The sequence below is a fragment of the Chinchilla lanigera genome, unplaced genomic scaffold (assembly GCF_000276665.1).
Source record: "Chinchilla lanigera isolate Chin_1 unplaced genomic scaffold, ChiLan1.0 scaffold00014, whole genome shotgun sequence".
Lineage (NCBI taxonomy): Eukaryota > Metazoa > Chordata > Mammalia > Rodentia > Chinchillidae > Chinchilla > Chinchilla lanigera.
This window is the reverse complement of record NW_004955415.1, coordinates 5,147,874-5,160,732: the sequence shown is the minus strand read 5'-3', so window position 1 is coordinate 5,160,732 and position 12,859 is coordinate 5,147,874. Positions and strand designations below refer to the sequence as shown.

The 12,859-nt window shown below is 47.8% G+C and overlaps 1 protein-coding gene across 7 annotated transcripts in view; it reads left to right on the top strand.

The window, feature by feature from the left end:
• The window catches only part of Ablim3 (actin binding LIM protein family, member 3), a 109,856-nt gene extending 100,568 nt beyond the window's left edge, over window positions 1–9,288 (top strand). For all 7 annotated transcript variants that reach the window (XM_013512344.1, XM_005380626.2, XM_013512343.1 and 4 more), the window contains 6 exons: window positions 473–502; window positions 1,078–1,136; window positions 2,919–2,979; window positions 3,763–3,770; window positions 4,299–4,379; window positions 7,210–9,288. In XM_013512344.1, coding sequence (XP_013367798.1) covers window positions 473–502; window positions 1,078–1,136; window positions 2,919–2,979; window positions 3,763–3,770; window positions 4,299–4,379; window positions 7,210–7,323 — 353 coding nt within the window. In that variant the 3' untranslated portion in view covers window positions 7,324–9,288. The remainder of the gene's footprint in view (window positions 1–472; window positions 503–1,077; window positions 1,137–2,918; window positions 2,980–3,762; window positions 3,771–4,298; window positions 4,380–7,209) is intronic.
• The last annotated feature ends 3,571 nt before the right edge of the window (window positions 9,289–12,859 follow it).

Here is a 12,859-nt window from a genome sequence, read left to right as displayed (position 1 = left end):
GGCACTGTGCTAATATCTTGTACTTTGTCATATATTCTTCACAAGAGACCTATAAAGGAGACACTACCACTCCCATTTTACAGATGAGAAAACAGAAGCCTGATTGAGTAACTTGTCTGCAGTTAGGCCCCTACTAATGGCAGAAGCAGGGTGAACCGATGGGCTGTTTCCCTGTCTGCCCCTGAGGGCCACTGTCTTCAGCCCCTGGCTCTGGGCTCAGTGCAGTGCACTGAGGCTGCTCCCAATTCACATCTGCTCAACTGCATTTGCACAACAAATATCCCAGAGCACCTGGTCTGCACCGGGTGCTGGGTTGGAACTGGGGTGCAAGAGGGATGGTGGAATGCAGCTGTGATGACTGAAAACTGGCCAGTGCTGGAAGAGGCCACTCTATCCCCGCCAGGAGGGCCCAGTCTTTTCCTGTGTCTTTCTGTCCCCATGAACACTGATGCCTGGCTCTTCTCTCTTGCAGCCCCTCGTTCGCACTACCTGGCTGACAGCGGTAGGTCCTGCCCGGCCCGCCTCCCGCCTGTCTCGTCCTTTGAGGGCAGAGTCAAGTCAGCCTCAGTTCCCTGAATCTCTGATGGCCACACAGTGTAGATGCCTCAGCACAGTCCTGATCTCAAATATTCCACCCCACTGGAGTGTCAGATTGTGGCCTTAGTTCAAGGCACTACAACCAGGGAGGTTAGGTCCAACCGCCCCTAAAGAGAAGAAACAAGTATATACCTCTTCCACCCACCTGGGAACCCACCGGTCTGGTTCTGAGCTTGACTCCAGTCCCAGAGCCTTTATCCAGAGCCATGCTGGATAAAGCATTTCCTCACAGGAAAGATGTGTGTCCGTGAAGGGCAGAAAAGTGTATGCGTGTGTACCTCTGAGGGCCCTGAATCCTGCCAGTTATCCCTGAAACGGTCAACCTGCAGCTGTGGGAGGCATCAGGAAGAACTGGTGGCCTTTGGCTCCTGCCCTTTTCCACTGGGTTGGGAGTAGCATTGGCCATTTGTAGACAGATGACCCCAAGGAGAGCAACCCACAGTTTGGGGCCCCCTAGTAATAGCTCTGACTTCTTTTCAGATCCCCTCATCTCTAAATCTGCCTCCCTGCCTGCCTACAGAAGAAATGGGCTGCACAGGGTAAGAGGGGCCATGCTGGGGGACATTGCCCCAAGAGGCTAACAAGTCCAGCATCAGCTCATTGCTCTGGTGACTGCTTATGGGTGAGAATGGAGGAAAAGCCTTGGGGTAGAGGTGGGTTAACTGAAAGAACCCAGTGGCAATGACTTGCTTCCCTGCCTTATGTGACCAGTGTGAAGAGGTGCCCAGGGGATGGGCTGGGAAAAGCTAGTATTTATTGGGAAAGAGCTCTGTGCCAGATACTGAACTTTACAAGCATCGACATGTATGCCCTTCACAACCCAGAGGAGGTGTCTGGCATTAACAACCCTACTTTGTGGGTAGGGAATGGAGGCATGGTGGGAAGAGATAGTGTGTCCATACTGTCACACCCTGTGGGGCCAGGATTCGAGCCAAGGCCAACTAACCTTACAGCCATACCTGACTGCCAAGCACCAGCGGCCTGTTACACAGCATATAGCCTGCCGAGTCCTTTGGCAGCTCATGACATAAAATCTTTGTGGAAGCAGTGAGCTGGCTTATAGGCTGAAAAGACATGAAAACATGTCTTGCTAGCAATAGGAGAGGCCATGGGACTGGAAAGTGACAGGGCATAAGCCAGGAACATTGAAATAGACGTTAATTGATTGGCCATCTACTAAGTGCCAGGTCTGGCTCCAGGTGCTGAGGATCCTGCAGTGAATGAAGTCACTGCTAGTGGGAGATGGACAGGAAACAAGAAAATGTGTGATATAAAGTAATCAGAAGTGAAAAAAAAAAAAAAAAAAGTAATCAGAAGTGCTAGGATGGAAAACAAGGTAGGGGGTAGAAAAAGGCAGCCAGAGAAGGGTGAACTTAAACAAAGTCCTGAAAGTGGAGAGAGACCCTCATTACTTGAAGACCTGCAAAAGCCACATGGATGCAGGGAAGGAAAAGGTCTAAGCCCATGGGCAGGGAGAGTGCAACAATCCTGAGCCACGTGACCAGGACAGAGGAGGGAGGAGATGAAACCGGGCAGGAAAGTCATTAGGGCCTTGCAAGCTGGGTAGGGTCCTCAGAGGGTTTCAGTACACGTGCTGTGTGATCCACCTCAGATTTTTAGTGGACCCTCCAGCGGGTGTGTGGAATAGAAACTGCAGAGGGGCAGAAACAAGCCGTAGATTCATTAGGAGACTGTTTTAGGGTAGAACAAGTCACTGCAGAGCAATGGCTGATGTTAGTAACCCATGCAAGCAGAGCATGCTGTCACTGCACCCAGAAGTCAGGCAATTATTCATCAGACAGATGTTTACTGAAATCTTCTTCTGTATGCCAGGCACCACTGTGGGGACTTGTAGTACATCAGTGACCAAAACCAACAAAGGTTGCTGCCTTTTTGTAGGAGGAAACTATGTAATAAATAGGAGGAAAGTCCAGTTATATGGAGTGCTTCACGGTAGTGCTATGGGAAAAAATAAAAAAGATGTGCAGGTTAAGGACTGAGAGTTTGTGGAGCAGGCCATGTGCAGTTGTCAATAGTGCTATCCCCAGAGATCTCATAAGACAAGGTATTGGCAGTGGCATACAGCATAAGATTAAATTCACAAAATAAGTGGGTAAGGATTGAGTGCCTACTGTGTGCTAGGTCTAGGCGCAGAAAGGCAGCAGTGAGCTAGATTTCTCTCAATTGAGACTGAGGCTGCTGAGAGGGCCCTATCCCCCACCAGCCCACCAGCCCTGGTCCACATTCTGGAGATGAGTGAATGGTTCAGAGAGGCAGAGGCAAGCTTATCTCAGACCATCCCGGCTCTGTCTCCTCTGCAGACCCCCAGCGCAGACCTCTTCCACTATGACAGCATGAACGCAGTCAACTGGGGCATGCGAGGTGAGCGAGGGCCTGGCTGGGGTTACAGGAGATGGCTCCTTCTGGGACTTCCCAGGGACTCCGGATGTACTGCTCATAACTGTCGCTTGACCTTTGGCAAATAATTGCTATAGCTTCCATCTCCACCCTGGGCTCTGTCCAAAGCCTGAGTTTCACTCCCTTTTACTTCCACTCCCTCTTTTACCCCTGTTCTTCCTCTCAAGTCCCCGGCCTTGGGTGATCTCCAGGCCATCTGTCCCATCTGGGTTCCCAGAACCATTGCAGGGTGCTGAGGTCCCTGTACTGCTGAGCTAGAGCTGCCTGCCAGCCCCGGTGAAGGGAAACACTCACAGCCAAATGGACAATGTTCCCAGAAAAAAAATTCCATGAGCCACACACTCTCTGCCAGGAAAGTTCTCACACTAGCCCCTATCAGCTCCTCTGGGTAGGCGCAGAGAGGAGGAAGCTCACATCAAAATTGTGATGGTTCCCCCTAGAAGATGAAAGTTCATATCTATGTGCCTCATGAGCTCAGATCCTTTTATTTCTATTCTAAGTATCTCAAAACCTATTTTTCCCTTAAAGCCATCTCAAGATTAACCCCTGTCCTCAGCCATTCAGCATTCTCATACAGCTGTGGCTATTCTCCATGGTGAATTCAGCCAGGACAGGGTCTCTGGATGATCGAGACCAGGAGACATACGGAGGCCCGACCTCTTTGGAAGCTAAGGCAGCAGCCAAGGCAGTGATGTAAAGTCAAGATTGATGGGCTCTACCTTATTCATGTTTCTTTTCTCTCTACAGAGTACAAGGTAAAGGATACATAGACCCTGGGGGTCTCCAGGATGCTGGGAGCCACTGCACTGGGGACTAGCAAGAGGATGACACCACCATCTATGAAGGAAAGGGAATATAGATGAATAATCTCCAGAGTTCTTTCAAGACTATCATTTCCTGTCCCTCCTTCGACCACTTTCCCCAAATCCTGCCAAGGTCTCCTGCCTATGAAATCAGGCCATTTCCCTCAAGGACTCTGGTGGCTTACTAATCACCAATTAGGAGATACGTTCAGGAGGCCTTGTGCCCAAATTAATGCTAAATGCCACCAAGCTTCACTTTGGCAGCATAAGAGGTCCTTGTGGGGCCTTGCCTTTGGGGAGAAGGTGCCTTAAGACTTCTGGGTAACCCAAACAAGGGTAGATCCAGCCTTCCTCCAGACTTAATCTCTGTCCCTTTCTGGATAGAGGAAGGAACCCAAATACAAACTATAGCTGAAAGAGACAAGTCCACATTCCTCACCCAAGCTGGAAACACACCTCCCACATACCTTTTCTCCCTAGATCTACCCCTATGAACTACTGCTGGTGACCACAAGAGGAAGAAACCAACTGCCCAAGGACGTAGACCGGACCCGCTTAGAAGTAAGTCCAGAAAACTAGTCTAGAAAGGACAGGAGCCTTTGTGTTTGAAAGGATTCCAAAATTCCCTGATGCAACCCAGCAGGTCAGGCCTTAAATTCCCACAGCATGTTGAAAAAGTAGAGCCTTGGACCAGTTGCCGTAGCTCAGGACCATTTCCTGCTGCTCCGGGGTGCCTCTTTTTGACCCTGTCGGCACTTACGGTGTGCAGCAGCATCCTGTCCCCAGCGGGGGTGGATGTTCTGCAGACATAGGAGAGTGCTAGATTTGGTCCCTGCTCTCAAAGGGCCTGCAGTCTCTAGGTTGGACGTGAAGCTAGTGTGTGATGAGGGAGGATGGAAGAGGCAGCACTTCACAGCACGTAAAAGCATAAATAAATCCCAAGTGAAATCCCCTAGGTTCACACTCTCGGTTGCCATCACAAGGTGCAGCTTTACTTAGCCAAGTGACAGCCTCTCCACACCTTATTTTTCTCCTCATTCAGTGAGGGTGTTGTGCTTCCCCCCAAGTTGCCGAAAGGTATGAATGAACAATATACATCAAGCGTTTGGCACAGTCTGGCAATGGATTGAGTATTGAGTACTCAGAGGCATTAAATTGTTGCTATTCTGAAAAGACCACTAAGGCTTGGGATGATTGAGGCAAGATTACAGGAAGAGGATAGATTAGGATGGACGTGGGTAGAGAGAGGGAGGGGAGCATCGTGAGTGGCAGGCTGGATAGATGCAGGTGAAGGGTGGCTGGGCATGTGTCAGGCATTCAAGCACTGCAGTTAAAGCATAGAAGAAGTGCCAGCTGCTGGCCTCCTCTGGTCTGGTACACTTCACCCTTTTCCTTGATGTGCCCTCTCCCTGCCTCTCCCTACCTTCCCATCTCCACAGAATCCTTTCCCCATCCTGTGAGCCTTCTCATGCCCTGGGGCCCATATGAGTAACCCCAGTGCCTTAAACCCTCCCCCAATACCCCAGGATGGATCCTATTCCTGTTCCTTTAGCCTCCCCTACCCTGCGTCTAGGGTACAGATCACCTTTGTATAAGATCTTTGACTTTTTCATTTTTACTTTCTGACCCTGATATCCCTAAGGGCAAAGGCTGTCCTCTACCAGAGGGCCCTGTCTGGGAGAGGTGTCAGGAAATGTTTGTGAAATTGAATGCAGACTTCTTCTTTTTTATTTTAAAGAGAGTAGTACATGAGAAACAAACAAAAAAATAGAACAGTAGCAGCATACCAATATCACGAACATAAACAAATCAAAGCAAAAACATTCAAAGTGATACAAGCAGGGTCTCAAGACAAATTAATATAAATCAACAGTGGTTGTTACACTGCATATCGCTATCCTCAACTACATTGCTCAGATTATCAGATGTAAGAGTGAAAGATGAATGCAGACTTCTTGAAGAGACAGCTTGGTGCTCCTTGGCAAGGCCTATGACTACCCTTGACCTATGCCAAATAATCACCCAAGGTAGAGGTACAAAGAGGGGGATGCAAGTGGCCAGGAAGCTCTGTGTGTCCTTCCAGCTCTAGCATGCTAAGCGAGCAGCCTGAGAACATGGATGAGCCTCCCCACATGTACAACAAGGGCCTCCTCCTTTCACTGTCTGGAATTGAGACTGCCGGTGCTGAAGGGGACAGCTCCTAAGGCGGCTTCACGAGCCAGTGATGGATGCACAGATTCTGCAGGCCCCTAGCAGCTCAGGCCAGGGGAGCTCGGCCTTCCTGAGCATCACAGTCAACCAAGGAGCTTCTTCTACACAGGGTCCCCAATCCTAGACTAAGTCACAGTCTAAGGAGGAGCACCTGTGTTCATATACATTAAAAGCTCCCAGAAACGCCTAAAGTGTAGAGCTAAAACCACTAAACTAGAAACACTGCTCTAACCCCTACACCAGTTTAAAGAGTGGTCTATAGAAGGAAAATCCTGGCCCTAACTTGCAGGAGCTCAAATATAATATTCTTTCTTCCAAAAATATTCATTAAAAGTCTATTATGTTATATAGGCTGTGTATTGGTCTGGATGTTTGCATACCAGTAAACAAAACAGACTGTGCCCTCTTCTAGCATGTATGTATTTCTCTGTATAAGCTTGATTTTAAATTTCGTTTTGAAAAATTTCAGGCCTCTAGAAAAGTTGCAAGAATAATAAAATGAGCATCCATCTACCCTCCATCTAAATGCACCAATTGTTAATATTTTGCCCCATTTCACATGTCCATATACTGCTAAATCTAAAAGCTTTTAATAATGTATCACACTTCCAAGGCTTCTTAGAAGGGACAGAAGGAGGGAGAAAAAGCAGAAATCTGGGAGAGGCCATCATGGAATGCAGAGCAGTGTTTGATTAAGTACCATACCTGTTTTCATATAAGAAAGATTTTCAAAGGACTTATCAGTGGGCTGAAAAATATGAGCAGCAATTTCATTAATTGGACTGAACAGCATTCCAGATCATTTGTTGAAGTATTAATAAGAAGAAATACACCTTCAAAGCTTGGCTATGCCTCCTTTTTCTCCCAGAGGGGGAGTAGAATGGCATTAATCCATATCACTTCTGTGCATAAATGCATGGAACAGGCACGCAGCAAAGTGAGGCCAGCAAAGTTGCATGACGGGTGCTTGGGCAAAGCCAAAGCTCCACCTGTGCCATAGGCTACCCACGCAGATCAGGTTGAGGAGTTCCTCTGGGGAAACTTTAATTTCCACATTGACCCACTCAGTAGTATTTACCACACACCTCCCTGGGAATATGCAGTGACTGCTGCTGTGCCCATCCCCCCATACCTCCCATCCTCACACTGTTCTGTCTCTCTGTCCCCTTGACCTCTTCAGCGCCACCTGTCCCAAGAAGAGTTCTACCAGGTCTTTGGCATGACCATCTCGGAGTTTGAGCGGCTGGCCCTCTGGAAAAGAAATGAGCTGAAGAAGCAAGCCCGGCTGTTCTAGGCAGAAGCTGTACATATAGATGCATTTATATAAAGACATATGGAAAATCTCTACCCTGAAGCGCAATATAATCCTCTTGTGTAACAGGATGCACTGCCTGCCATGAGACTTGCTTTTCTGTACTGTCAGGCAAGCCCACATCATCAGAGTATTTTTTATGCTCCTTCTCTTTTCTAAGTGCTGTGGGATCTGGGAAGTAATTTGAGGGGACTCTGCTTTTACTGGGGGTCCTTTTTATACTGAAACATCTGTCCTGACTTGAGTCCCCCAAGGTCCAACTTTCTCTCCCTAAAAAGGTGCCTGGAGAAGTCTCTCTACTCTCTGCTTCTTGGCCCTTTTCCAGGTCTCCAGGGCCGATGCTAACCATGCAGTTTCTGCACACTATTGGCCCCAGAGGGGCCCTCCCATGGGCAGATCCACAGCGATCTTCCTAAACCACTGAGCACCTTTGAGGGTTCATGAACAATTTTCTCTACACCCCCAGTCAGGAGCTCAGGGCTCTCTGGGGGTGATGCAGTTAGAAGTATGAGCCTCAAATCCATTCATCACACCAGTAGATGGAAGTGGATGGGGCCTTGGCCTCTCCTTAGCTCATCAACTCTCCCCCTTCTACCCTTAATCCTGACCTTTCCCGTATCCAGATCTAGGATTCATGGTAGGAATAAGAAAAAAGGCACTTCCCTTCCTTCCACCGCCTCTAGCTGGCCCCTTTGCCTGGCCTGGACTTCGAGAAGCAGAGGAAGAGAGGAGCTGGGTGTAGGAGGGAGAGCCCAGCACCTGGTAGGGGTAGATCAGCAGGACCTACTGGCCCTCCTCTTGCCCTCACTGCTCCAAGCACCTTCTGATCTGCCCCCTTTCTAGGAGAGGCTCATGACTGCAGCCTGTAATCTTCAGCCTTATTACAGTCTATGTGCCTGATGATCTACACACCACAGGGCTAACGTCCCCTCCACAGCTCCAACAAAACAACCAGACAGACAACTCTCACCTCTGCTACAGAATAGGCCACAGCCCAAAGAAAGTTCTTGGCCTATACCATGGTTTCTGGGCTGGCAGGACAACCATACTGAGCCCCCACCAATCCCTGATGTGAAGTTGGCCAGGTCTTCTGGGGAAAGCTTTCAGAGAGTGGCTGCTTACGAGATTACAAAATGAGTCACTGGCTAGCAGTGCTTGTGATCATCCTGGGCTGTGCCGGTGGCTGCTTTTTTGCCTTCCAGAACAGAAGTTGAACTTCTCCCACTCTCTCCCCAAACCTTCACCTCTGAGGTGGCAATGTTTGGTGGGGGCTGCTCCTTCTTGGAGGAGCCTTGAGTCAGACCATTTTGAGATCACAGAGGAGGGATAAAGAAGTAGAAGTAACAATTGTGACTCTCTAGAGGCTAATGACACTACCCAGCAAATGTAGAACTGACTTCTGCAAACCCTCACTGAGCACCTGCTGATGCTGAGCACCTGCTGAACACTGAGCACGGAAGGGGGAGGGGACACTGGGGTAAATCAGCAAGGGCCCGGGTCTCGGGGGCTTCGAAAGGCATGTACCCAAACATAATGGATGTAAGGCAGAAAGTGACAGGAGGAGGTGTGAGGGAGTTCTGTGACATGACCAAAAAGTCGTATGCCATTAGTGCAGACCAAGGAAAGCTTTCTGGAAGAGATCACATTGGAGCGAAATCAGGAAGATCTTTGTAAACTGGGAGGAAATTGAAAGTTGAAAGAATGATCAGGTGGAGGAACCAGAAGAGAAGTCTAATGCACTCTCATTTAAAATGTCAAGCCTCCTGCAAATTCTCTTTTGTGGCCAATGTCTTTCAACTTTCCTGACCCATTAGAAATGTCCCCAGCCAGAAGCAATCATTGAAACTGCCTCATGATCACTGGTTAACAACTTGCAAGATGCAAGGGCTTTTGTTATTGTTGTTGAATATTTTTTGTTTCCCATAAAGCACATCATTTCAACCCAAACCTGTGTCCTTCTGTTGTTTCTAGTGTGAATGGAAATGACTGGTAGGGGAAGAGACTAAACCATGCACAGTTTTCAAAATAAGAGAAGCTAAAGAGCAGCCATTCCTTTGGCTGTGGTTTCTCTTCTGTAAAATAGAGACAGTTGATGGGGCCAACATTACCCAGATTGTTTTCTGCAAAATACAGTTTCCTCGAGACAGCAGAGAATGTCCCAGTGACAAATAAGGTTCTGCAATCAAAAATAATAACAAGCACCAACAGTGGGCCAAGGTCTATGCTGAGAACTTTCCATACATCATCTTATTTAAGCTTCTTTCGCAACCTAAGAGGTGGCCAGGCCTAACATCTCCATCTCACAGACAGGAAACAGCTTAGAAAAAGAGGCTTCATTACATAATCGTCGCCAGTACAGCTGCCAGTCAATCTCAGCCTGATTGGAAGGCCCAGCTTATCACTCTTATCAGGCAAGACCCTTTCCACTGGGAGTAGGAGGCAACTTATTAAACATGGGGGGCTGGGGATTTAGCTCAGCGGCAGAAGCGCCTGCCTGGCAAGCGCAAGGTCGTGAGTTCGGTTCCCGGTACCGGAGAAAAACCAAAAAAAAAAAAAAATAAAAAATAAACATGGCTTACATGATGAGAACACATGTTGCCTTGCACAATCAGAGGCCAAGATGCAAGGTTAGTACAATTCAGCAGCAGAGCTCAGGGTCTTTGCTCCTCTTTATTCCACTGCCCTTGGTATTTTGGCTTCTGCTCTGTGCCACGACATTGCCACATGTCCCTAGATTGTTTTCTGCTGAACACAGTTTCCTGTATTCCTGAAGCAAGAGGCTGCTATGGCTCCCAGTGTCACATCCTCACAACCACATCAGAAGATGGGAAAGAATTTTCTTTTCCATGTCTAGTTTAATCAGGAAGTTCTTGGTACATTTCTGCTCAGATACCTCTGGCCAGAGCTAGGATGTACGCTTTTGCCCTTACTGCAGTGAAGGCTGGGAAAGTGGGTGCTTAGCATTTTCAGTCTCCATTGTGCGAGGCAGGCCCGCTACCACAAGGTGAGAAAAGAAAAGGCACAAAGGGGGATGATTTCTGAGTAAGTGAATCTCAGAGTCTCTGCCACAGCCACTGTGTCATTAAAGAACACATCGTGTTCATTGCCTTGTAGCCTTACAATGTGCGTTGCCAAAAGACCTTCAAGTCTTTGGTACCTTCCAGTCTTTCTTTTTTTTTTTTTGGTTTTTCTCCGGTACCGGGAACCGAACTCACGACCTTGCACTTGCCAGGCAGGCGCTTTTGCCGCTGAGCTAAATCCCCAGCCCCCACCTTCCAGTCTTTCATAAACTAATTCAACACAAACTTTGCGTAACAAATGTTCAACTTAGTGTATTTTATCTATTCTTAGGTGCACACTTTGCCCTTTCTTGTGCATATCACCCCTTGCACACTGCAGGGCAACTTTACATTAATGAAACAGAACACAACTTTGGGAGCTGTAGAGCCACAGAAGGTGAGAGCTTCAAACCTTTGCAGGTTGTAAGGCCAGCTGAGCATCTGAGCAGATCAAGTAAGGAGCCAGCTCTGTTGCATCAGGCTCCATGCACCTCCAGCAGGTGCCAGAAGCAGCGCCCTGGAATTGGCTGGGCAAAGTGTCTGGTTGCAGCCGGCTGCTGAGGAGAGCCGCATGTGGGATAGGAGAGAAGCTATTCACCACAGCTGGCAAAATTCAAAGGGAAAAAGCACTAAAGCTAATGGCAGGTGGGCATGGTGGCCCATGCCTGTAATCCCAGCACTTGGGAGGCTGAGGCATGAGTTCAAGGCCACCCTGAGCTATACACCAAGTTCAAAGACAGCCTGAGCTGCCCAGAAGACCCGTTCTCGTAAAATCAAATAAGTAAATAAATGAACAATGAAGTCTTAAGTGTATCATTCTTCATTACTCAGCATTCGTGGTGAAAACCTTGACCTGTTTGTACATGTAGGTATAAGTTGCTGCCGGGCCATTCAGAAGCCCTGGAGTGGGACTGTAAATAAACAAGAGTTCTCCTGCCTCTTTACTTGCCCTAGTCCAGTGTGATTGGCACAGGGACACAGTACAAAGGACACCAGAGAACAGCAGCTATGGCCGGGCGTAGTGCCCAGGGCCAATGACAGCCATGTGTGCAGATAAATCAGGTTGAAAAACAGTGTGACATCTGTGCCCAAGACCCACAGTGTGTCCCTGTCAGGGAAGCTCTCCCATCAACCTTCACCCTTGTCATCGTTATTTATTTGCTTAATGTGATTTATAGAACATTGTCCTTTCAATCAGCTCACATGAGATGTTTCCATTTTAATATCAGTGAAATTAACAGTTTATTGGACTTGTTCTATGTTTTTATACAAATGTAAATAAATGTCATAACTCTCCAAAGATAGTGGCCTGCGTGACATCTGCACTCACCTCATATGGTCACCAGCAGTCTGACTACCACACTTTGAAAATCATTGTTTGGGTTGATGTAAGAGAGTGGAAGGAGGCAACTTATACCTCCTCCGCACCCTCATCGTGATCGGTCCTTGGAGACCCAAAGGGAAGTAAGCTGAAGATGCCGCAGAGAGAAGAAAGCTCAAGATTCTTTAATGGTCAAGGCCAATTAACCACAGGCTATGATGAAGGCCAAGACTCACACACCATTAGTTGGCTTCATAGAGTGTCCTATCTTTGCTAAGGTTTTGAGTCTGATATGGTCCCTTATCTCACCTGCTCTAAGCAGCCGTAAAGCCTTTGCCTCCATGTACACAGCCGTGAGCTGCGGGAGGAGCATTATAGTGCCATGGATAAAACACACTGCTAACTTTAGCCTGTTCACTAGCTGCATTGTTGCTCTGTCCCCATCTTCACCTACTGAAGCCCTAGTCCCCAGCATCTTAGGATGTGACTGTATTTGAAGACAGGACTTTTAAAGAGGTGATTGATTTGAGTCCATTAGAGAGGATTTTGTCTAATCTGACTGGTGTCTTTACAAGAGATTAGGACATGCAAAGAGACATCAGGAGCACACCTGCACAGAAATGATCATCCACAAGCCAAAGATGGTCTCCGAGGAAACTAACTCTACTGGCACCTTGGTCTTGGACTCCCAACCTCTAGAACTGTGACAAAATTAATTTCTGTTGCTTAAACCAGGTAGTCTGTGGTATCCTCTTATAGCACTCCTAGTGTCATTAGTTGGGGTCTGAGGAGGTCCTCCCAAAGAAGAGATGGAGACCTCAACACACACACACACACACACACACACACACACACACACACACGGCATATGTTTGCTGACTTCTGTCACAGAAAAGTATTTCAGCATAGATCAGCATGAGGTATGGGAAAGATTTTAAACACAGAATCAAAGATACAGAGAAAAGAGCATCGGCACTGGAGGAGTGGGGCACATTGCGGTCAAAGGCCGGGAGTACTGGTGTGCCTTTGAGGGCAGAAGTCTGGAATTTGTCAATCTATATTACTGGGGGAAATTATGGACGCCATTTATAGGAGAAAGGCAAGGGCTCATTTCACAGGATTATTGCATCTTTTTAAG